Genomic DNA, 21752 nt, shown 5'->3' with positions numbered 1-21752 from the left:
ATATATAGGGATAAAAAGTAGGGTATCTTTATTATTGATATCAAAGTTGAATGAATCATTTCATCGGTCAGTAATTAGCATCAATTGCAAATGACCCGGCTACTAAAGAGGCAACTTGCGTTTATATATTAATTTTTGTATAAGTTATACAATGTTTGATAGCCAGTAAGAAAATAAGTTATTCATTATAAAATTAATACAACATTTGGTTTGCAATTTTAAAACATTAGTAACTAGTTTATCATGTATAAGTTATGAGAGGACTGAGTGTATTTATCTAATGCATGCAAGGTAGAAAGTGGAATAACTAATACCAACATAATTAATATGCGCATAACTAATACCTACACAACTAATATTTGCATAATCAATAGGAAAATTTACATAAATCTCACTAGTTTAGGAGCTAATTACTTAGATATACTCTAATTTGCAATATTACGTATCTTACCAGATTTAGGTGCGTTCAGATACGTCCAGATACATGTCTCTTGATATATATATATATAGTTTTAGAAACACTGTATCTAAGTGGACTCACATGTATTTGAGAGACATAACAAATCTCGCTCGCTTCTCTCGTCTTTCTCCCATCTCGCTCACCATTCTCCAATATATTTGGTATCCCAGACACATGTAAATAACACCAAATACATGCAGATACGTCATGAATCTTAGATAGATAACAAATCTCGCTCGCTTCTCTCCCTATTTTAGTGTATATAATAGAAAAAGTACATATATCTAAGTGTATCTTCCTCGATATATGATAGAAAACTCTTAATTAATGGTAAAATACGTAATATTTTGAAAATATAGGTAATAATTGATATATATATGATAGTGAAATATGTCTAATTATGTAGTTTCTCTTTATTAATACTTACACAATTTCAATCAGCTATCAAACGACCCCCAATTATATTAATAAAAAATAATTATAAAAAAAACCATTAACAATTTTATAACTCAAAATCTAAAAGAACAAACTTCAAATGAAAATATAATTCTTTTTTTTTAAAAAAAAAGTTAAGACTCTTATTTAATTTCAACCTTAAATCATAAATGTACTTGAGCCGCCCGTCCCATCATAAGTTGGACCTTTTTCCACTCGAATGAAAGAAGCACCTTTTTGCACGTTTTAATATAAGTTAAATTGTTGTGTGTCATTTGTGCTAACTACTGAACTTTTACGAAGTTTTGACTCCCATCACCCTTGGCTTTTTAATATTGAATTTTATATATTTAGTAGAATTATAAGTTGTCAAGTGGGCCAGGTTGGGTCTCCACTAGAACCAACTCATAAGATAGGGACCTTATTCTCATTTTACTTCTTCTATCGTCTAAGTTTGAGTCAACACGAAATTTAAAAAGATCTTTTAATTTTATGATGTGAATTAAGTTCTTATCTTTGATGCACGGTGGAACAGTTTGATAGCTAGAAAGGTAAAAACTATATTTTTTGAAATATTAATCTTTTAAAAGCAAATTTTATTGCCTTCGGGGCCACATCGAAATAGCAATAGTCGCTTAAGTAACTATTAAATATTAATAATATTTTCACTTCATTAAATCACTTAATCGTGTTTAAATAGTTTATGTTATTTACTTTATTAATTACTTTATAATAATATTAAATTTTGAATTATTAATTTGTATGATATATTCTTACGGAGGACTATACTAACTATATCATTTTAATTTTATCGACAATCTTGAAGAGATAGTAATTTTTCCACTTTGACGTCCACTACAACAAAACAAAGTAAAATATTTAGCGATAATTGAGTTAATGTCACTGCATCGAGAGTTGCTAAAACATTTAACGCCATTTATCTAGAATTTTGATTATAAATGCTCATATTTATTATTATCATTAAATATAATATAACTATAATTATATTATTGTCCCTAAATAATTGCTGCAAAATCTTTTATTTATCGTAGTGATCCCAATCCACGGTCCTAATTAATATGGAAACACTTTTGTGATTATTATGTAATGTTGAAACTTGGCAACACAATTTAGCTAGCGTTTGTCTATAGATTCTTAAATATTTTTGAAAAAAAACGTATTTAAGTGAAGTTTGGATTAAAGTTTCTTTGGTCAGGGTTGGGCTTACTAGAGGGGGCTCAAGAAAGGTTTCTTATATTGGGCTCCAAAAACTGGTCTGCTAAGTGATCGGTCCAGGCCCATTAGGAGACCGGCCGATGACCGCAAGTGAAAATGACCTTAAACTATGGCATTGATTAAAAATGCTCCTAGAGTAATCATTTTGTCGAAAAATATTTTTGATATCAATAATTTGATCCAAAAATGTCTCTACGGCTAACAATTAAAAGAGAATAAGTCAATATACCTTTTAATTGATTATATTATTATTATTATTATTAGTAGTAGTATATATATAAGTCATATAGTTAGATGATAGTAATCCATTATTAATTTTCATTTCGATAACAATAAAAAAAATCTAATAAAATAAAAAATATTTGATTACTTCTTTTCCAAATTGAAGTAGGATAAATAAGTTAATTAAGAAGTCATCATTAGGAAAATAATGTGTTTAAAAAGAAAAAAAATCATGTGTTTAAAAAATGAATTTATGACCCATTAAATAACAATAGAGACATATTTAGAATATGCTATGGACGACAATGATATTTTCAGATCAAATTAATAATTTAAGAACAATTTTGACTCTTTTATGGAAACAGAATAATAATAATTTCCAGCTATTTTTTGACCGCTAGCTAATGATAGAAAATAAAGATCTTTGAATCTTTATAGGTCTTAAATTAAAATAACATACAATGTATCAAAATAACATTTAATCTTATTGTCTTAACTATTTTCCATTGTACCAACAAATATAGAATTGCAAGCCTTGTGCTAAGTCACTATTTACAACACATACTTTTTTCACATTAATATCCTTTTCTCATATCCTTCAATATGATTCCAAGAAAAAATGAGACAAAAAACACCAAAACTATCAACAAAAGACTTGACAACCANTTTAATTGATTATATTATTATTATTATTATTATTATTATTATTATTATTATTATTATTATTATATGTATAAGTCATATAGTTAGATGATAGGAATCCATTATTAATTTTCATTTCGACAACAATAAAAAAAATCTAATAAAATAAAAAATATTTGATTACTTCTTTTCCGAATTGAAGTAGGATAAATAAGTTAATTAAGAAGTCATCACTAGGAAAATAATGTGTTTAAAAAGAAAAAAAATCATGTGTTTGAAAAATGAATTTATGACCCATTAAATAATAATAGAGACATATTTAGAATATGCTATGGAGGACAATGATATTTTCAGATCAAATTAATAATTTAAGTCTGAAAATTAATAATTTAAGAACAATTTTGACTCTTTTATGGAAAAGGAATAATAATAATTTCCAGCTATTTTCTGACCACCAGCTAATGATAGAAAATAAAGATCTTTGAATCTTTATAGGTCTTAAATTAAAATAACATACAATGTATCAAACTAACATTTAATCTTATTGTCTTAAACATGTAACGAGTAACTATTTTCCATTGTACCAACAAATATAGAATTGCAAACCTTGTGCTAAGTCACTATTTGCAACACATACCTTTTTCACATTAATATCCTTTTCTCATATCCTTCAATACGATTCCAAGAAAAAATGAGACAAAAAACACCAAAACTATCAACAAAAGACTTGACAACCACTCTCTCATTTCTATCTTCTGATCAACATCAGCAGGCAGAAGAGTCGAAAGCTTATTGAGTGAAGACGACAGTTCCATTGAGGTTGCGGTAGCACGGTGCTCTATTGTAGCAGGCACTCCAGATGTCACGAGTCGGTTCAGGGCAGCAGAGCAGTTCATTTTGTAGGCATCATGAAATTGTTTAATGTTAGGTACAGTATCCTTTAATATCAAAGATAGGATCTTGAAATGAGAAATCAGTTTCTGGCATTCAGTTTCATAATCAGCCGGTGAAATGATGTCACGAACAAATGCTTTCTCGAGCTTCTCCGTTGCTGTAATGATTGCAAAGAGCTCAGCAACATCGTCATACATTTCCCTGTCACGCTTGTCATTCCACAACTTAACATCCATAAGAGTTTGTAGGTAATGTTTTGAATGAGGTAACCTTTGTCGAATAGAGAAGAGAATGGGACACGCGCAAAGATGCTAATATTTGTTACTGCATAAACATCAAATCTAGGTTACATCCTGTCAATTGATGACCAACATATTCTATATGTAACTAAAATTTCATCTCATACTAATTACATGCATACAAGCACCTAGATGTATAAGATTCATAACAAGCTAATACTACTATATTTTATTTTGATAACGGTGTGTGTTCACGCCAGCTTACGTGCACCTCAGACCAAATAACTGTCACCTCTTACCAGCAACAGGTACCAAGTAAGTAACTCTATCTACCAAGGCTAGGACAGATGGAAAGAAATCATCTAGTGTTTTTGACTCTGTTGGGATTTGAACTAGACACCTCATGATTCTCACCAACTTTCATTGAGCACTAGGCCACACCCTTGGGTGCTACAGGAGCTAATATATATTCATGTTATGTAATTGAAAAGTGCATCATATCGTTGAGAACAGCAAAATATGAAATCCTGTTAAATCATTGGCTATATAAGTAAATTTGGGATGTTCCGAAAGGTGAAACATGAAGCTATTGTTATTGATAAGAGAGTAAATAACAGGACAACAGATATGCCAAGATACCATCTATAGCACCAGAATTCTGAATGTGGACAAATATGTTCCGACCAGCTCACAAGTACTGTATATTTCATTCCTCTACTTGCTAGCCACAAGCTTTCTTAGTTTTGATTAGAAATACAGAAAGCATCTAAACGAAAAACTACAGGACTTAAATTGCGTGAAGTTGTCCCAATATGTTTGAAGGATACTCTGGTTCAGCACAGTTGCAAAATACCTTATGCACTATATAGCAAACGAAACAGAAAAAATTCGCAAATGCTATTAAGTTTGATCATTTTAATATAGTCCATTGATGAGAAAGTTCTTGTCACGATAGCATTAGCAACACATAAAAGCAATGCCAAACTTCACAAGCGAATAAACAAGTTATCAAGTTTGGTTGAATTTTGTCTCCGCCATCATCACTCCAGCAAAGCTTCTTAAATCCCTTCAAATTGAGAAAACTTGCTATTGCTTTCAACCATAGACTATGAAACTATCAAGCTAAAAACTGAGTTCTTGAAGCTTGTATTACCAAACTCACTTGGATAATACTCCGTCAACTTCACTTTTCTGTTCTTATTGAAATTAACAAATGAATCAACCGGATTTGAATATCTAAACCTTGGCAAGCAAAGTTACTTGGTATATGTATTGGTTGAATAGAATAAGTATGTGTTAGATTACTCGAGGTGCACGCAAGCAAATTCATACACCAGTCTTATTTAAGAAAATGTGAAGTGTGAAGAAGTAAAAGAACCTAAAGAAAACGAAATCTAATCATAATGAGCTCTAACACTAGTGTCAAGAACAAGTCTAACCATCATACTTGAACAAAAGAAAGTAAACCTCAATAAATTGAAACCTAATTTGAGCAAAGACAAACATTAATACATCCTAGAGAGCAATGTTCTGCATTTTTTTTTTTGGGCATAATACATAAATATGTCATTTAACTTGGTCTCAACTCACATTTATGCCCTCCAACTCTCTGTATGCACTTCAACTTGTATAAAGTTGAACAAATAGTCTATCAACACACAAACAAACAAACAAACACAAATGGCGGGGCCACATGTATTCAAGGGGTATCACCTTAAAAATTATACTATGTAACTAGGTATCTATCACCTTCCACTAGTAACACGTACCGGCCACGTGTAGTCAAGGGGTGTTGTCAGAAAGATTACACTATGTAGCCTGTCAACCCCCACTAATAAGAGGTACCAAATAACCTAGAGCTTTTGCCTATTTGAATCTTCTGAGACTTCATGGTTCTCAACTTACTTAATTCACCACTAGGTCACAGCCTCGCGTATGGTATACTCCTATGCATTTTCACACCACATAGTGAAAATCTTAATTCCGCAACGATTTATGTCAAAAACAAATCACACCATCTACCTGAGCAAAGAACGTAAACCCACCAACCCCCACCCCAAACAAATTGATTTGAACAAAGAGAAATATTGATATATGGTAGAGAACAATATAACAAAATACGTTTACAGTGTTCAAACGAACTCAATAACTACAACAAATTCAGAAACTATAAACACAAAATAAATAACAAAAAATTGCGAGAATTGAAGCATATATAAAAACAATTAGGTGATTGATGAAAGTGTACCTGAGAGCCAAGGAAACTGAATTTCCAAAGAGAGTTATAGAAGTTGCAGGCAATTGAGTCTCTATTTTATTTTTGGGCAGTTACCCATATAAGGAATGTAATATTTTTTAGGAATTTTTTTTTAAATAGTTTTATTTAGAATTTAATATTTCAATTCTTAATTTAATTTATATATATAGGAATTTTAATTGTGACTCCTTTGGAATAGGAAAAGTTGGATAGTTACCACAAAACTTGAAGTAAATTGTACACATAATTGGTGTATAGATTTGATTCAAACCAATTGATTGTGATAGCATGCTAGGGTATTTTCGATATGTATATAAAAAATTATTGCGTTTATATATGTTATCGTATACATAAAGTTTATTAAGTTGGTAATTAATTACTACTTATAAGTTATTGATGTATATATAAAAAATAATACCATCCTAATTCAAAGCATTTTGATATATATAACCAAATTTATATACATAATATTGACGGTTTATATATTTTTAAGGAAAAAAGATTTGCAATTGAACTGAACTTTTATACGGAGAGATTTTAGAGGAGAAGAAAGATTTTGAAAAGAACCAACCATTTTTTTTATAGATATTTTTACTGAACTTATCGGTATGTGGTAGAGTTATTATGAAAATATAAGATAAAAGTGAAACATAATTATTAAATAATAAATTTAGATAAAATGAGAAGAAATTATTAAGATAAAGTATAATCACACAAAATCAATTGTTACATTTTTTCAGAGTTGAAATAACAATAAAAACAAACAACTTAATTATCTAAACTAAAAATACAATACAAACTGGTAACAACCATCGAGGTGTTAATTATTAAAAAGATTTAATTCATTTCCAATGATTAATTGGCAACCAATAAGTCAAAGTTGAGGTTGAATTATGGTTATGACTTATGGTTGATTTTGTTATCCTTGGCTTTTTTTCTTCTTATATCTATTGTCTTCATCACTTTGTATTTATCTGCAAGACTCTTTTTTGTTTTTTGTTTTTGTGCAGGCAGCCCTAAACCCCAAGTGCAAATCTTGTAAATTCCTCCATTTTTTCTCAAGATGGATTGGTGGGTGTCAATGCCAAAAGTTGAACTACATGCCCACCTTAATGGCTCCATCAGAGACTCCACTTTGATGTATGCTCTCTCTTTCTTCAAATACTTTTGTATGTTGAAAAGTTTTAACTACATATTCCTATCTGTTGACTTCTTGCTTGATTCCATGAAAAAAGAAAAGAAAAAAACAGATTTTTGGGTGTTATTCTTGTTTCCCCCATTTTTATAGTTGTGGATTTAGTTTCCCACATTGGCTAAGTGATGGGGTTGATTTGGTTTATTTATATGCCTTGGACAATCCTCTCCGCCTTTTAATGGTTTGAGTTTAGTTTACACTTGTTTGTCCAAATGGTTGACCTTTGCCATCATGTTGAGTCATTGGATCCTTGAGTGTCAAAAGTGTTGGTTGGATAATATGGAAAAGGTTTTTTTTTTTACCTGGAGAACTTATTGGACTCTTGCGAGGTGTCAGTAAGCTGACTCGGACACCACGGTTATCAAAAAAAGAAGTCAGACATACCCAATATAGTCCTATAAAGTGAGGTCTGAGAGGATAGAGTGTACGCAGACCTTATCCCTAGCTCAGAATAAAAAAATAGTAACATGATAGTACTACAACAAAATAATATGATAGTCGAAATATAAGAAACAACATATAGTAATTAAAATCAAAGGACAAGAAACTATAAGAGTATTACTAGGACTAGTAGTATGTACGAACAACAAGACAAGGCACTCCTACCCACTAACCTTTTACCCTAATCCGTGCCCTTCACAATCTCCTATCTAAGGTCATGTCCTTGGTAAGCTGAAAGTTGAAACAGCATCATACCTTGTCGTATCACTTCTCTCCAATACTTCTTTGGTCCAACTTTAATGATTAAATCAACCCTATACTGACCATTTTGTTTATTTTCTCCTGCTGGAACATATAAACACAATCTTCTTAATGATCAAAAAAAAAAAAAATCCTTTGAAAAATAAAAAAGAACTTCAATTTTCAGTCAATTACCTTGTTTTTTCTTGTCATTCCATTGAGTTGGCATTTTTTCTTGCTTTAGTCGTATTTTCCAAAAATTTATGTGGATTCAATCTTTATTTTGCAGGGAACTTGCTAGAGAATTGGGTAACAGGGGGCTCGTACATTTTCCTGATGTGGAACGTGTTATCTTAAAACGTAAGCCAATTTTCTTCTTGTACTTTTCCCAATAATATGTCAAGCTCCTTTTTTTTAGTATCTTGAAATGCCTTGAGCTTACCTCTTTGTGATTCAGATGATCGCTCCCTTACTGAAGTCTTCAAAATGTTTGATTTGATTCACATTCTTACAACTGACCATGAAACTGTAACCAGAATTACTAAAGAGGTACTCTATTAGTGCAGTAGTCCAAACTTCATATCATGCAATGTATGTTGCAATTATTTGATTCTTTTTGTTATTACCATGAAAAATAGGTAATTGAAGATTTTGCTGCTGAAAATGTTGTATACTTGGAGCTAAGGACAACTCCAAAGGTACTTGAACTTTATCATCAGCTTGATCAGTAAGCTCCTAATTTAGAGCATTATTGTGCTGCGTGTTGTTACAATGGATATAAATTGAGAGAATTGTAACAAGTCAACTGTCAGCTGGAGTGGACTTGGCATTTAGAATCGAATTTAGCAAGCATAGCTGGTTGAATTAAGTGAACCAGATACTTGACATTGTGTTTTTGATGTTAGCTTCATTTAACTCTACACTAGTTTTTCGATATAGTTATTTGGTGAAAGGGTATAAAAACAGGAAATAAAGATATGGCACATGGGGTTAACTCAAGATTTCCCAAGTCCATATAAGCATACCATCATTCCATTCTCCAACCAATGTGGGACTCTAACTCACTCTAACAATATGCAATGCATCTTTACACATTTGATCTCATGTATTCTGTTATTGTGGCTAAGTTCATGATTTGCGTGTTAAAGCATATATTAGGTGTGAGTCTAGAAGGTCTCTTCACACCTATAAAAGCGTACTTTGTAATGTTGTAATGTAAGAGTGGGGTTTTGTACATATTATTAGTGTGCTTTATGTTTATCTCCCTTTTCCATCCTCCTCGTGCCTGATGATATTGTGAAGGTCCCACCTTATATTCCAACAGTTTCATCGACTAGTTCAGAACTGCAAAAGGATCCTTCACATATGTACTGTTCTAGCTCATTCATAAGAGACAATCATGATATGTAAAGATCTTATTTTTGACATGTCTTTTCTGAATGCAGAAAAATGTCTCCAAAGGGATGAACAAGAAGTCATACATGGAAGCAGTTTTGGAGGGCTTAAGGGCTGTTGGTACCGTCGAAGTTGATATTTTTAGTGAACCTAATTTTGATTGTCCTGCTAGTGCCGCTATTTATGCTCGGAACAATGAATGTGCAAGCAATGGAACAGGAAAAAAGAAAATATATGTCAGACTTCTACTCAGTATTGATCGTCGTGAAACCACAGAAGCTGCAATGGAAACTGTATGTTTCTGAATCTGATGCACAAAGAGGCTAAAAGTTGATATTTAGCTTAAAGTCCAAGGCTTGATAACTTTTTTGTGGTTGGTGAAGGTTAAGCTTGCTCTGGAAATGAGACATTTGGGAGTTGTGGGTATCGACCTTTCTGGCAATCCTATCATTGGTGAATGGTACTATTTTGCGTGTAAAAAGTTTTCTATTGCATATTATTCTTGTCTTGCATTGTCGATAGACTAATAAAATAAGGTTTGAATTTTTTTGATACTTTTTCTCTTGTAGGTTAACCTTTCTTCCTGCTTTGGAGTTTGCTAAAGAGCAAGGACTTCTGATTACCCTTCACTGTGGCGAGGTGCATCTGGCTTCACTAGTTTGTCCAGCTTTTATCAGTGTCACACCGTAATCTCTCTGATTGGTGTATTTGGTACTTAGTGCTATTAGGTACCCAATCAGGTGGAAATCCATGCAATGCTAGATTTTCTTCCCGCAAGAATTGGCCATGCTTGTTGCTTTGGAGAAGAAGAATGGGCAAAGCTAAAATCCTTAAAAATACCGGTGAGAAATTTCGCATGTGTATTTCCAGATTTCTAGGATATCCATTTTTGATACAATGCAATCACACATATTAATGATTGAGCAAATACTTTACCAAATTTCCTACCCCTAGAATGGCCTGTATGCATGGTCAGATTTCTCCTTTTCCTTGATACCCCCACGTATTTGCTGGGTAAAGAAAGCTGCTAGATATTTCCATCTAGAATACCACCTAGTGTTGTCAAAGGCATGCTTAAAGTGCACTTACTCCTTGAAGCGAAGCGCAAAACATGTTGAGCGAATGTGTGCTTTAGTGTCATCATCACTCTAGTACATACTTTTCGTTGCCAATGAGCCTCTCCTGAAGAGGAGATACCAAACAATTGATATTTCATGCTTATTATTATTAGTCTTGGACTAAACATATATATTTGTAATTTTTTTTCTTCATTTGCACTTTTTTTCATTAAAGCCCCTGCTTTATTTGAAGCTTGAAGCCCCAACAAAGCTTAGAGCTTATGTGTGCTTTTCGCTTTTGATAACACTGATACAACCATCATCATGGACAAGATGCAGAATCTTTTTTTGGCCTTGCCATGTTTTGATGATGGATCGAAGTTCTGTTGGCCTACTGATCCTTCGAGTTTTGTCACATTTTGTTTTCTGTCATTGTAGGTTGAAATTTGCTTGACTTCCAACATCAGGACTGAAACAATATCTTCTTTGGATATTCATCATTTTGGTGAGGTTTCTGATCCTCTCTAGATTGTGCTTTGTACTGTTGTTACTCATGATCTTTGACAAAGGCATTTCTTATGAACCGTAACTACTTTGAAGTGAGTGCATAACCTTAGCTTTGACTTGCAGCGGATTTATATAATAGTGGACATCCAATTGTCCTCTGCACTGATGACTCGGGGGTATTCTCTACCAGCGTATCTGGCGAGTATAGTCTTGCCTCTTCTAGTTTTGGTACGTATTACTTTATGCAAACATGCATAGTTTGGTTTTAGATTATGGTCTCACTAACTTTCGTTTTTTTACATTATAAAGGTATACAAAAGAGAGAGATGTTCCAGCTGGCTAGGAATGCTGTTAATTTTATTTTTGCTGGTAATAAAGTAAAACAGGAGCTGGAGCAAGTATTTGATTTAGCTGCAAAGACCCTGGAGTTCTGATGAAGAATATTGAAAACTGAAATGGGTTTTTTTAAATGGAACTATATTGACATTGAAGATTTATAAAATCGACTCCAACTTGCTTGAGATTGAAGCGTTTGTTGTCATTGCTTATGCCACTTATTTCTTCTATAATATATGTTGGTTATGAAACAATACATATTGGCTACTTGTAATCAGTTAAGCAAAACTGGCTCTATATTCAAATTATCGACTACTTCTCTACCTTAGTATTTTTCAAACCTGGTTTGAATAATATTTTTATTGAGCCGAGGGTCATTCGATTTCTGTCATTTTTATATTTCAATTATTGTATTATTTGTTGTAGTTACTGCTCTTTTTTTCAGATTAGTTTGTTATGTTTTCTGTTGTATGTTACTATGCCTTCTTCACTTCCGTCATTTCTTTTTCGAAACCGAGGGTCTAATTGGAAACATTCTCTCTATCTCCTAAGGTAGGGGTGAGAGACCTTACTCATGGGATTACACTAGGTATGTTGTTTTTATTATTCATTCAGAAACAACTTCTCTACCCGATGGGATTACACTAGGTGTGCGTACGCCCAACCCTCTCTAGACCTCTACTTATGAAATTATACTGGGTTGTTGTTGTAAAAAGATTAGGTAAAGAATGCAAATTTACTGAGTGCCAAAGGAGCACAAACACAACACATTAGGTTTACCCCAAATCATCTTCTTGACAAGTACTTGTTTTTTGGACATAACTATGCAAGAGCCTTAGCTTTTAACTAAAGCATGTCTATAATGTTCCTTAAAGTGAAAACAATATGATCCCAACACCACCTAAACTAACATCTTTATTTTCATGAACCAAAGCTAGCAGCATCACTAAATGGAATGAATACAAGTGATCTGGTGGAGGTTGGCACAAGGGGAAGCATAGGATCACTTCTGAGGAAAGAGATTGAGTATTTCAGAACACTTGAATTAGAATGTAACTGGGCTTTTATTGAATCTCAGAAGACTAATAGCTATATGAAAATGGATTCCAGTGGTTGCTGTTGTTGGCATAGTTTTGTATCCTCTACGATGAAATGGAAAAAGAAGAGAAGAATCAATGAATGCCTACCTGCAATGTGTTCTATAGAGAAGGAAATCATCCGGTTCAGTCACTCAGAGATGGATTTAGGACAAGTTTTATGGCTTTAATTAAACCTGTACTATCTGCTCAAACTGTGTAAGTATGTATGTATACATATAATAAGATCACACTCATTCTGACCTAACCGACTCTAGATTCTGGATTGCCTCTGTAGCTACTTGAATCATGAGGTCGGTCCTAACAGATACGAGGATGAAATAAGACTAATAGAGCTTTGATCCATAAGTTTTCTTTAGATTCTACTCTTTGTTTTCTGAATTTCTTATCAAAACTCAAAATCTTTTGTATATCTCAAACATCAAAAAGTAGAGAAGTCTACAATCAGCAATAACCTAAAAAAGCCATCTTTTTTTCTGCCTTTCTTGGCTGGAGAGAAAAATGGTAAAATCAGGACAAAAAAGAGTTGCTTCATCTTATGAGACACAATTAGTTTCTGTTGTTAAGTCCTTTAGACACAACTCATCAGCACTATACTCTACTTCTGTCTTGCTAATTGTGACTTCATCATCTCTTGGCATGGCTAAGTACTCAAGAGCTGTAACAACATCACTAATCAAAGGTCTCGTGTAGGCTTCGTCTTGGATACACATATTTGCAATAGCAAGAGCTTGATGAAGTTCCATTACAGGGTAATTTCCTCCGAGCAACGGATCAGCCATTTCAGTGAGCATGTTCTTATCTTTAAAAAGTGGTTTGGCCTGAAAAAAAGGGTGTTGCCTCATTTTATGTATGGGAAACTAACTATAAAGATGACAAAATATTAAATATGAAAGAGGTAGCAACTTCATTAACTAACCCAAGAAATCAAGTTTTGCTCTTCTGGTGGTCTTGTATTATCAATAGCTCTTCTCCCTGAAATAAGTTCCAACAGAACAACTCCAAAACTATATACATCAGATCTTGATGTCAACTGTTCTGTCATAGCATACTCTGGTGCACAGTATCCATAGGTCCCCATAACCCTTGTAGAAACATGATCCTCGCCTTCCGCTGGACCTAACTTAGCAAGCCCAAAATCTGAGAGCTTAGGAATAAGACACTCATCTAATAATATGTTGGATGCTTTGAAATCGCGATAGATTATGGGAGGATTGGCAATATCATGCAAGTATTCTAGCCCTTGCGCTGCGCCTTTAGCTATCTTCATTCTGGTATGCCAATCCAATGGCTTCTTATTTGATGGAAAATCTGAGTTAGCATATGAATTAGTAAGTATTATACAAAATACCAAAGTGTTCATAGAGCACTTTACTAGTACACTCTTTAAGTTCAGCTCAATGGAGTAAGGACAATACGAATTAAGCTGTTCATACCAAGAAGATGATCTTCTAAAGATCCATTCTGCATGAATTCGTAGACGAGAATTCTCTGGTTGCCATCAGCACAATATCCTATCAAATTGACAAGATTCGGATGATTAATGAGACTTAGATTCAAGACTTCTGCAAGAAATTCTCTGTTTCCTTGAACCCCATTCCTGTCAAGTTGTTTGACAGCAACAACCTGGAGACAAAAAACTCATTTGATGAACAAACTGAAAAAAGGTGTTCTATTACTAGTAGTTAATAACCACAATAAAAGAAGAAATCATGGTAAAAAATACATCTGAACTCTCACTTTTTTGCGAGTTTCACACCCCAACTATCAACTGTTTTCTTTTCGTTCATATAGGAAAAGGGAACAATTGATAGTTGGGGTATGAAGCTCACGAAAATGCAATAGTTCAGATGTGTTTTTGACGATTAACACAAAAATAAGGATATACTTGATCAGTTCTTTTGAGGTGTCCCTTATAGACCCTCCCAAATCCTCCTTCACCAACTAGAAACTCAGGATTGAAGTTGTCTGTCGCATGAGCTAACTCGCGGAATGTGAATACTTCTGCTGAAATGTTTACATTTCCATATCTAAGTATATCTTCAGCCATCATATTCTGCTTGCCGACCCCTGCTCAGATATTGAATTACAACACATTTACTGAACAAGTTCAAAAATCAAACAACTTCTCAATGAAGGCTAGAATACTACTGTTACAACAACATACGCCTCAATTCCAAGCAAGTTAGGGTCAGCTACACTAATCCTCATTGTCCGTATCGTTTCATTTAAGTAAGTTTTACTACAAGACTCCAAGAAATCATTGTACCTAGAGTAAACATACTAAATGACTAAAAAAAATTAATCTTAGTTATATGATATCGCCAATATAGATCTTGTTTCTTCGATCACATCCTATTTCTCGTTAGTTCTTCATGGATTCCAAGAGATTATAGGTCCTTCAAGACGATTTCTATCACCACAGTTTCACATATTGTCCGATGCATTTAGAGGTCAATGCAAGACATGACCAAAAAGGCATGTTAAAGAGATCAATGTCTCCAATATTTTAAAACTAAATCTCAATATAAAGGATCTAGATCATCGCGTATTCTCAGCTAACCCCAGTATATTCAACATATAAATAAAAATACTTGTGAGATAAAATTACCAAAGTTTCAACAAATATTATATTTTGAATCCATAAATTCAAATATACATTAAATTTAAAGCTTAGATTCCCTTATCGAGATATCTCAACCTGGATGCATAGTAGCACTTCTAAGCATGGTAGCCAATCCCTCAGAATCATCATATTTACTAGTTGTTCTTGTCTCATATACAGAACTCCTAGAGGATTTCAAATGAGTTTTCCTCATATTTTTTTTTTTGTAGCTTCTTCAACAACAACAACAAACAAAAAAAGAAGATCAAATTCTTTCCTATTCCCTCTTATTTGGTTTTAGCAAGACAATCCCTTTATGTCTTGCAATAAAAAACCAACTAAATTTGATCCAACATTATCCAAGTAGGTAATGTAGAGGGGAAGGTGAAGAATTTGATTCAACTTCAATGGAAAAAAAAGGGTTACTTCTATAAAAGATTTAAGATTGAAAAAAAAAACAATAGACTACAATTTTGTATTTTAATTGAAAATTTCAAAGAATTAGATGTAGATTGAATGATGTTAAGACTCGTGTCATTTGGACATAGTGGAATAGAAAATTTAATCCGATATTTATGTGCTAATATATGGACTATATGGAATTTAAGGCCTCTTTTGTCTTAACTAACTTTTTGCAAGGTGATTGGTTAATGTAATTAAGTTTCAATTATTTGTCTCATTAATTTTAGCTAGTATACTTCATTAGGTAGTGTAATTTTATAACTAGAGTGTGAAAAGGTGACGTGTGTGTTTTTGGTTTGTATTGAAAATACTTCTGAAATTGATATAAATTATTAGTTATTGTCAGCCTTAAAAACACTCTCTACTTAGCTAATTAAACGACTTTCGATCTGTCACATAACATAACTTGTAATCTCAAACTTTTGTAGGAGCATAAGACTCCTAATAAAAAATCGAAAGAAGTGTTGAAACATCTCTAAATTTAGGGAGTATTGAAAAATCATAGGTGTATTCAAATTCAGATAATCAAATAAAATAATATTTTTTAAGAATATAAATAATTGGAGAATGAAATTAATAATTCAAGCTCGATAACAGGTGTCAAGTTTGTTTACCTCGTCGGACCGCTTTGCTAAACCCTCGCAAAAAAACCTTACTCCATCTCGATGTGCATGAAAATGCTGCTACATCAATGGCGATTTTCAGATCAATCGGAACCCTAATTTCTCGAAATCGTAAGCTCAATTCGAACTATCTCACTTCTTCTACAATTTTCTTTACCCAACAATTTTCGTCTTCTTCATCGTCAACGATACCATTGACGCCGTTACTTAACTTTGACCGCCGGCGCCGCCACCGCCACTTCCTCTCTCCGTTCGCTGCCGCCGCTAATTTTTGTCCTCTTTTCCTTTCTTCACCTCCTTGTAAGCTTTCTCAGTCTTCAACTTCTCTACATCTTCAATCCGATTTCCTTCTTGTGTTTCCCAGAGTTAGTTCTCTTAGATTGCAATTTCCCTACAAGTTATGCTTTCAATCGACGCATAGATTGCTAAATGGGAGAAATGAGAAGCAATGGAAGGAGTCTCAGCTGGCTGTTGAAGTTAGGGATAGTTTCCTCAATTTGCCCAACTTCATTTCCTTGAGTAGAATGATATCCGGTCCATTTCTCGCATGGTAACTTTTTGCTCTCTCTTTTTTTTGTTTACCTGAGAATTGGTTGCAATAGTTTATTCAACCTACATTTTTGTATGGAGGAAAGTGGAAACTGCTTTACATTGAAATATCAGGCTCATTTGCCAGTGTTTGGCTTGTATAAATGATTTAATTTGTTTGTCTGGTTTTGACTTGACACAGAGTTTAAGGACCTCTTGTCATCTTAAACTAAATGTATCAAAATGCCTTTTAATCTTGTGGTTAAACTTATCACATGGAAAGTTGGAATTAAAGAGTTGCCAGCAAGTAAAAAAACATTCTTTTTGAAATAAGACAAACAAATTGAAGCTGGAGTATGTGCTAATTATACAAGGAAAACTATAGTGTGTATAATGATAGTATTTTGGTGATGTTTTATGGAGTATTATTAAAAATTGACAACAACTTTTAATAAATGATGGATATGGAGTTGAAGTACTGATATTTTTGAAGTAAAATGACTTCTGGCCATAAGTGACTGAAGTTATTTTCCGTTCTTGGTGGAAATTTACTATAACCAGTTACTAGAAAATGATTTCATGAAGGAAAACATTTCTCTAGACATTTTGTACCATACAAGATACACCTGTACTGTAGAAAGGCTAAGTGAGCCTATGGTGCTTTAATAACCTCGTACACATTTACTTTCATCATCACAGTATTTGTACTTCTTTATTGCAGAATGCAGAACTACTTCATTTCTTGACATTTATATTTCATGATTCAGACAATTATGGGTGTTTAGTTCAGTTAAATTTAGCACTTGTAGAAGAAGAAACTTGAAAGAGACATGATAAAGTAACAGACCACAAATATTTTATGCACTTTGCTGTATGCCTTAGCATTTGAGCTATGAAAGTATTCAAGAACTAGTACAAGGACAAGCAATAATTGAGTTTGTCATTTTCCTTCGCTAAGCATTATTTTTTGTTTGGGACCGAGGCATTGTTGTTGTAATCATTATGTTTGTTTATCATAAATTAGATCATGTGAATGCCATGAACATGATCACCTTGGTTTTCTTGAATCTGGCTGTGCTTAGGATTGAGGTGTAGTTGGAGACTAATTATCTTCCTTGGTCAAGCATTATGTTTACTTATCATTAATTAGATATTGTGGATTCTTTGGATATGATCAGCTGTGTTATCTTGAATGTGGTTGTGCTTTTATGCCATAAGCATAGCTTGCACGGTAAAATCTGTATGTGAAGGCCACAGAGCGTTTAGACTGCAAATTGACACAATGTTATCATTCTGCTGTAGTTAAGCTACAAATTAAACATATACTCCTTTAATTCCCATTGCCGTGTAAATATTGCAGGATGATTATACATGATATGTATCTTCCTGCATTTGTTGGGCTAGCTGTTTCTGGGGCAACTGATTGGGTGTGTAGCCCCATTCTTCTTTTCCTTGAAAAGGAGTTAAGCTCAGCTTTCTAATTTAGTTTCACTCTGTGCCTTGTAGCTAGATGGGTACATGGCTAGGAGGATGGGAATAAATTCTGTTGTTGGTTCTTACCTTGATCCTCTTGCTGACAAGGTAACTATTAAACTGCTCTCTCCTATCTGGTTCATTGACCTAACAGTGAACAAAGTTCTGATTTGTGATTCATTCATGTTCTCTTCATTGTTTCACTGAATTTGTTTTCTGTTCATTCCTGTTTCTTTCTTGTTTCTCTTTTTTCATTTGCTGCTTTTGTGGATAAAATGTCGCTTATCTTGGGATTTCAGATACTTATTTCTTGGCCCTCTTATCACTATACCTTTTGTACCTACAGGTTCTTATTGCATTTGTTGCTCTGGCAATGGTAGACAAGGGTCTTCTTCATCGTAAGTTCATATCCCATTTGAATTTACCTGCATAGACTCTTTTCCAGGTTACTAAAGAGTGATTTTTAGTTCTCCATCATTGACTACCTCCCAATAAAAAACAGAATCGGCTGCATGAATTCTCTGAAACTATTTACTATGTACAGGCAGATTTCACTCCAATACTAACTAATTGTCTTTCGAAATCTCACACTTATCCTAAAGTTGTCATGTGAGTCTTTAACCGGAACTAATGCAAGTGTGACAACAACAGCTCAATCTACTTTTTCTTTTTTTTTATGACAAGGGAAACCCATAGCCGCTACCCTCTGGGTATGCACAGGGTAAAACCCTCGCTCCGATGCAATAGCTCGCAAACCACATAGGAGAGGTAACCCGCACTAGGCAAGCCCGGTTCGACGAGTTCGACCCAGAAGACAAACCCCTTGCTTTCGCTGGCAAGGGGTTTCGAACTTGAGACCTCCAACATGGAAGTCCCAAGCCCAAACCACTGGGCCAATAGCTCAATCTACTTTTTTACTACTTCAGTATCTCCTCTGTGGATCATTCACTTTCTTTGGAATTCTCCATGAAAAAAAGTTAATGCTAGTCTTTCTTTTTGCTTTATTGAATAGCCTATCCGTATGATTGATCAATTACCTTTTGTTTTAGTCATCTATATGCATGCTTACCTTTGGTCATCTATATGCATGTCCTTCAGCTCTTTATCTTTCTTCCCAAGTTTAGCATGCTGCACAGTTGAGATTGTTGATAAGCTTGTACTTACCCACCCCCACCTAAAAAAAAAAAAGATTGTTGAAAAGCTTGTAACAAATTACCCTGAGATCATAATATAATATTCTGAACATTAGATTTCATGCTTAGTGCTAATAAACATCTTAGTTGACCTTTATAAAAACAAGAAAAAATCATACCCGTACTTGGCAAACTTGATATGTTCATAGAAATCTGCGCCTTACTTACCTATAGCTTTTCCTTTTGTCTTTGTCATTATTAAGGTTTAAGGAATGAGAATTTCTCATTCTTTTTTTGATAGATAGTTAAGTCCTAGTTCTGATCTAAAATTTGATCCTCTAATTGTACTGACTAGTTCAAGTTAAGATTACAGGTCTGTAGACTGTAAGCATGTCTTGGTATTTTCCTTTATCTGATGATCAATTGTCTTGCTCTCGAAATGTGTACACTACTTATACGACATCAATTTCCCTGGCTTGAGGCTCGATTGAACGAAATATAAATAAGAGATATGTCAGTGATCCATATGCGATGCTACTGCTTGTTGTGGCCTTTCAGCCCACATATCTACTAAAAAATACATTTGAGTGCCAAAAGTGTTTAGATGTATTGCTTACCTAGTTGGATCTCTAATTATTTGTGGATTTTCCAAATGAAGAGGAAAGGTTGCACTTTGTTTTCAGAAACTTACTTTCTTGGTTTTGTGCTGTGAAGCTGGACTAGTTTCCCTGGTTGTGCTGCGTGATGTGGCCCTTGTTGGTGGTGCGGTATATAAAAGAGCTAGCATTTTAGAGTGGAAGGTGACGTTGGGTCTGCCTTAAGGTTCAGTAATAGTAATCTGCAGTATTGTTTTTGCTCATATTACTTGGTTTTAACATTGTTTGCAGTGGTCAAGCTGGTATGAATTCTTCAACCTTGATGGAGCCCGTCCTCAGAAAGTTGAGCCTCTTTTGATAAGCAAGGTATATCACATGTTCATTGAAGCTCTTTTTAGGCAACATTGGAAAGGAATAACTGAGAGGATAGTTTGTAATTTTACACGAACAATTTTGCAATATATTTCCCGGTTCATAAGTAAAACAACATATTGTATCTGGGATTATGGGGTCTGCGGAGGGTGGTGTGTGTGCAGACTTTACCTCTACCTTGTAGAGATAGAGAGGCAAACTAGTATTCCAGTTCATAACTATATTGAAACATGTACAGGTAAATACAGTTCTGCAATTGGCCCTTGTTGCTGCAGCTCTCCTTCAACCGGATCTGGGTAATGCGGAAACTCAAACATATATCACTTACCTCAGGTGAGTTACAACTGTACCTCTTTGTTTTATTTCTTCACAAATATGTAGTACTCAATACCATTCTGGTTTGTTGCAGTTGGCTAGTAGCCATGACAACGGTAGGTTCAACTGCGGCCTATGGAGCACAACACCTTAGGGGTGGAGCTACATGGAAGAACAGACTCTAATTGGATACCGAATACACTTAACAAAAACAGAAAAATTAAATTGCCTGCTTCTACCAGATTTGTTTGTTTCCTTTTCTTTTTGCCACATGAGATGTCAAAGTAATGTTATAGTTTTTGTTGTACACTCAATTCTTAGGGAACTGTTCTATCAGGAAATAAAAAGTTCTCTCTCGCATTTACGTTGAAAGATTTTAAATAAGCTCAAAGCATGATATAATTCAACAACTAACTTAACTTGATTATATCACATGAGAAGGAAGAGCAGACCCCAATGGGTAGCGCCTAAAAGTCTCTTCTACATTTTTCCCCCATACTTTTAGTAGTCAACCAGTCTGTTTAAAGTTAAACTGTACTAGTAGTATCAATTATTGGCACATTTAAATAGTTTTGACTTCCAAGAATTTAGTTGACCTAACATTTAAAATTGAAATTCTAAAATATCTACTTTCAAGAACACAATATTATGAAATTCTGATATAAATCTTTTCCAAGAAACAAATAAAATAGTTTTAACTCTGTTACCATCTATATGTACCCAATAGAACTATCACAACCTAGATAAGTTGGTAAACTCACAAGACAAATGCAAAAGCTTTCATGTTAAAACAGTATCTCTAATATGTACCAGCCAAAGTCCACATTGGCTATAAATCTCCAGTTCATCAAGATCAACTTTATCATCATTTCAGAATAGAGCAAGGTGAAGTAAAAGTAAGAACACAACAGTCAAGCAGTAACAACAACAACAGTTGGATAGTGAGAAACCAAAAGGCACAAAAGCAGTTATTGTGCACAATTGCTTTAAT

General features: G+C 33.7%; 4 protein-coding genes across 4 annotated transcripts; 2 read left to right on the top strand and 2 right to left on the bottom strand.

Moving 5' to 3' along the window:
• Positions 1–3642: 3642 nt before the first annotated feature.
• Positions 3643–4125, bottom strand: LOC125865369 (vacuolar protein sorting-associated protein 28 homolog 2-like). The gene has a single exon (XM_049545561.1). The coding sequence runs from the start codon at positions 4123–4125 to the stop codon at positions 3643–3645; it is 483 nt and encodes a 160-aa protein (XP_049401518.1).
• Positions 4126–7357: 3232 nt separating this feature from the next.
• LOC125864990 (N6-mAMP deaminase) lies at positions 7358–11822 on the top strand. The gene is made up of 11 exons (XM_049545140.1): positions 7358–7525; positions 8551–8621; positions 8719–8810; positions 8900–8959; positions 9707–9949; positions 10040–10116; positions 10226–10295; positions 10385–10498; positions 11153–11219; positions 11345–11449; positions 11531–11822. Exons 1-11 carry the CDS (start codon positions 7449–7451, stop codon positions 11653–11655), a joined length of 1101 nt encoding a protein of 366 aa, XP_049401097.1. The 5' UTR covers positions 7358–7448; the 3' UTR covers positions 11656–11822.
• Positions 11823–13186: 1364 nt separating this feature from the next.
• LOC125864984 (probable serine/threonine-protein kinase PBL23) lies at positions 13187–15683 on the bottom strand. Its single transcript, XM_049545134.1, has 5 exons — positions 15356–15683; positions 14543–14724; positions 14091–14280; positions 13574–13965; positions 13187–13475 (listed from the first exon to the last, which is right to left on the bottom strand). Exons 1-5 carry the CDS (start codon positions 15471–15473, stop codon positions 13191–13193), a joined length of 1167 nt encoding a protein of 388 aa, XP_049401091.1. The 5' UTR covers positions 15474–15683; the 3' UTR covers positions 13187–13190.
• A 642-nt stretch (positions 15684–16325) lies between these two features.
• On the top strand, positions 16326–20961 carry LOC125864996 (cardiolipin synthase (CMP-forming), mitochondrial). The gene is made up of 8 exons (XM_049545148.1): positions 16326–16894; positions 18233–18299; positions 18379–18453; positions 18692–18743; positions 20193–20278; positions 20366–20440; positions 20685–20779; positions 20856–20961. The coding sequence occupies exons 1-8, from the start codon at positions 16413–16415 to the stop codon at positions 20944–20946; spliced, it is 1023 nt and encodes a 340-aa protein (XP_049401105.1). The 5' UTR covers positions 16326–16412; the 3' UTR covers positions 20947–20961.
• Positions 20962–21752: the final 791 nt, after the last annotated feature.

The sequence above is a fragment of the Solanum stenotomum genome, chromosome 5 (assembly GCF_019186545.1).
Source record: "Solanum stenotomum isolate F172 chromosome 5, ASM1918654v1, whole genome shotgun sequence".
NCBI classification, from domain to species: domain Eukaryota; kingdom Viridiplantae; phylum Streptophyta; class Magnoliopsida; order Solanales; family Solanaceae; genus Solanum; species Solanum stenotomum.
The sequence above is the reverse complement of the archived record's forward strand: the minus strand, read 5'-3'. Positions and strand labels throughout refer to the sequence as shown.

Bases quoted from the DNA above. Each gene is read 5' to 3' on its own strand.
- LOC125865369 (XM_049545561.1), bottom strand. From the start codon at position 4,125: ATGGATGTTAAGTTGTGGAATGACAAGCGTGACAGGGAAATGTATGAC.
- LOC125864990 (XM_049545140.1), top strand. From the start codon at position 7,449: ATGGATTGGTGGGTGTCAATGCCAAAAGTTGAACTACATGCCCACCTT. The intron at 8,622-8,718 runs GTAAGCCAATTT...TTTGTGATTCAG, and splicing joins GGAACGTGTTATCTTAAAAC to ATGATCGCTCCCTTACTGAA. The intron at 10,117-10,225 runs GTACTATTTTGC...TTTCTCTTGTAG, and splicing joins AATCCTATCATTGGTGAATG to GTTAACCTTTCTTCCTGCTT.
- LOC125864984 (XM_049545134.1), bottom strand. From the start codon at position 15,473: ATGAGGAAAACTCATTTGAAATCCTCTAGGAGTTCTGTATATGAGACA. The intron at 14,281-14,542 runs GTATATCCTTAT...TTTTGTCTCCAG, and splicing joins ACCTCAAAAGAACTGATCAA to GTTGTTGCTGTCAAACAACT. The intron at 13,966-14,090 runs GTATGAACAGCT...ATGCTAACTCAG, and splicing joins TTTAGAAGATCATCTTCTTG to ATTTTCCATCAAATAAGAAG.
- LOC125864996 (XM_049545148.1), top strand. From the start codon at position 16,413: ATGGCGATTTTCAGATCAATCGGAACCCTAATTTCTCGAAATCGTAAG. The intron at 18,454-18,691 runs GTAACTATTAAA...TTGTACCTACAG, and splicing joins TTGATCCTCTTGCTGACAAG to GTTCTTATTGCATTTGTTGC. The intron at 18,744-20,192 runs GTAAGTTCATAT...TGTGCTGTGAAG, and splicing joins AGACAAGGGTCTTCTTCATC to CTGGACTAGTTTCCCTGGTT.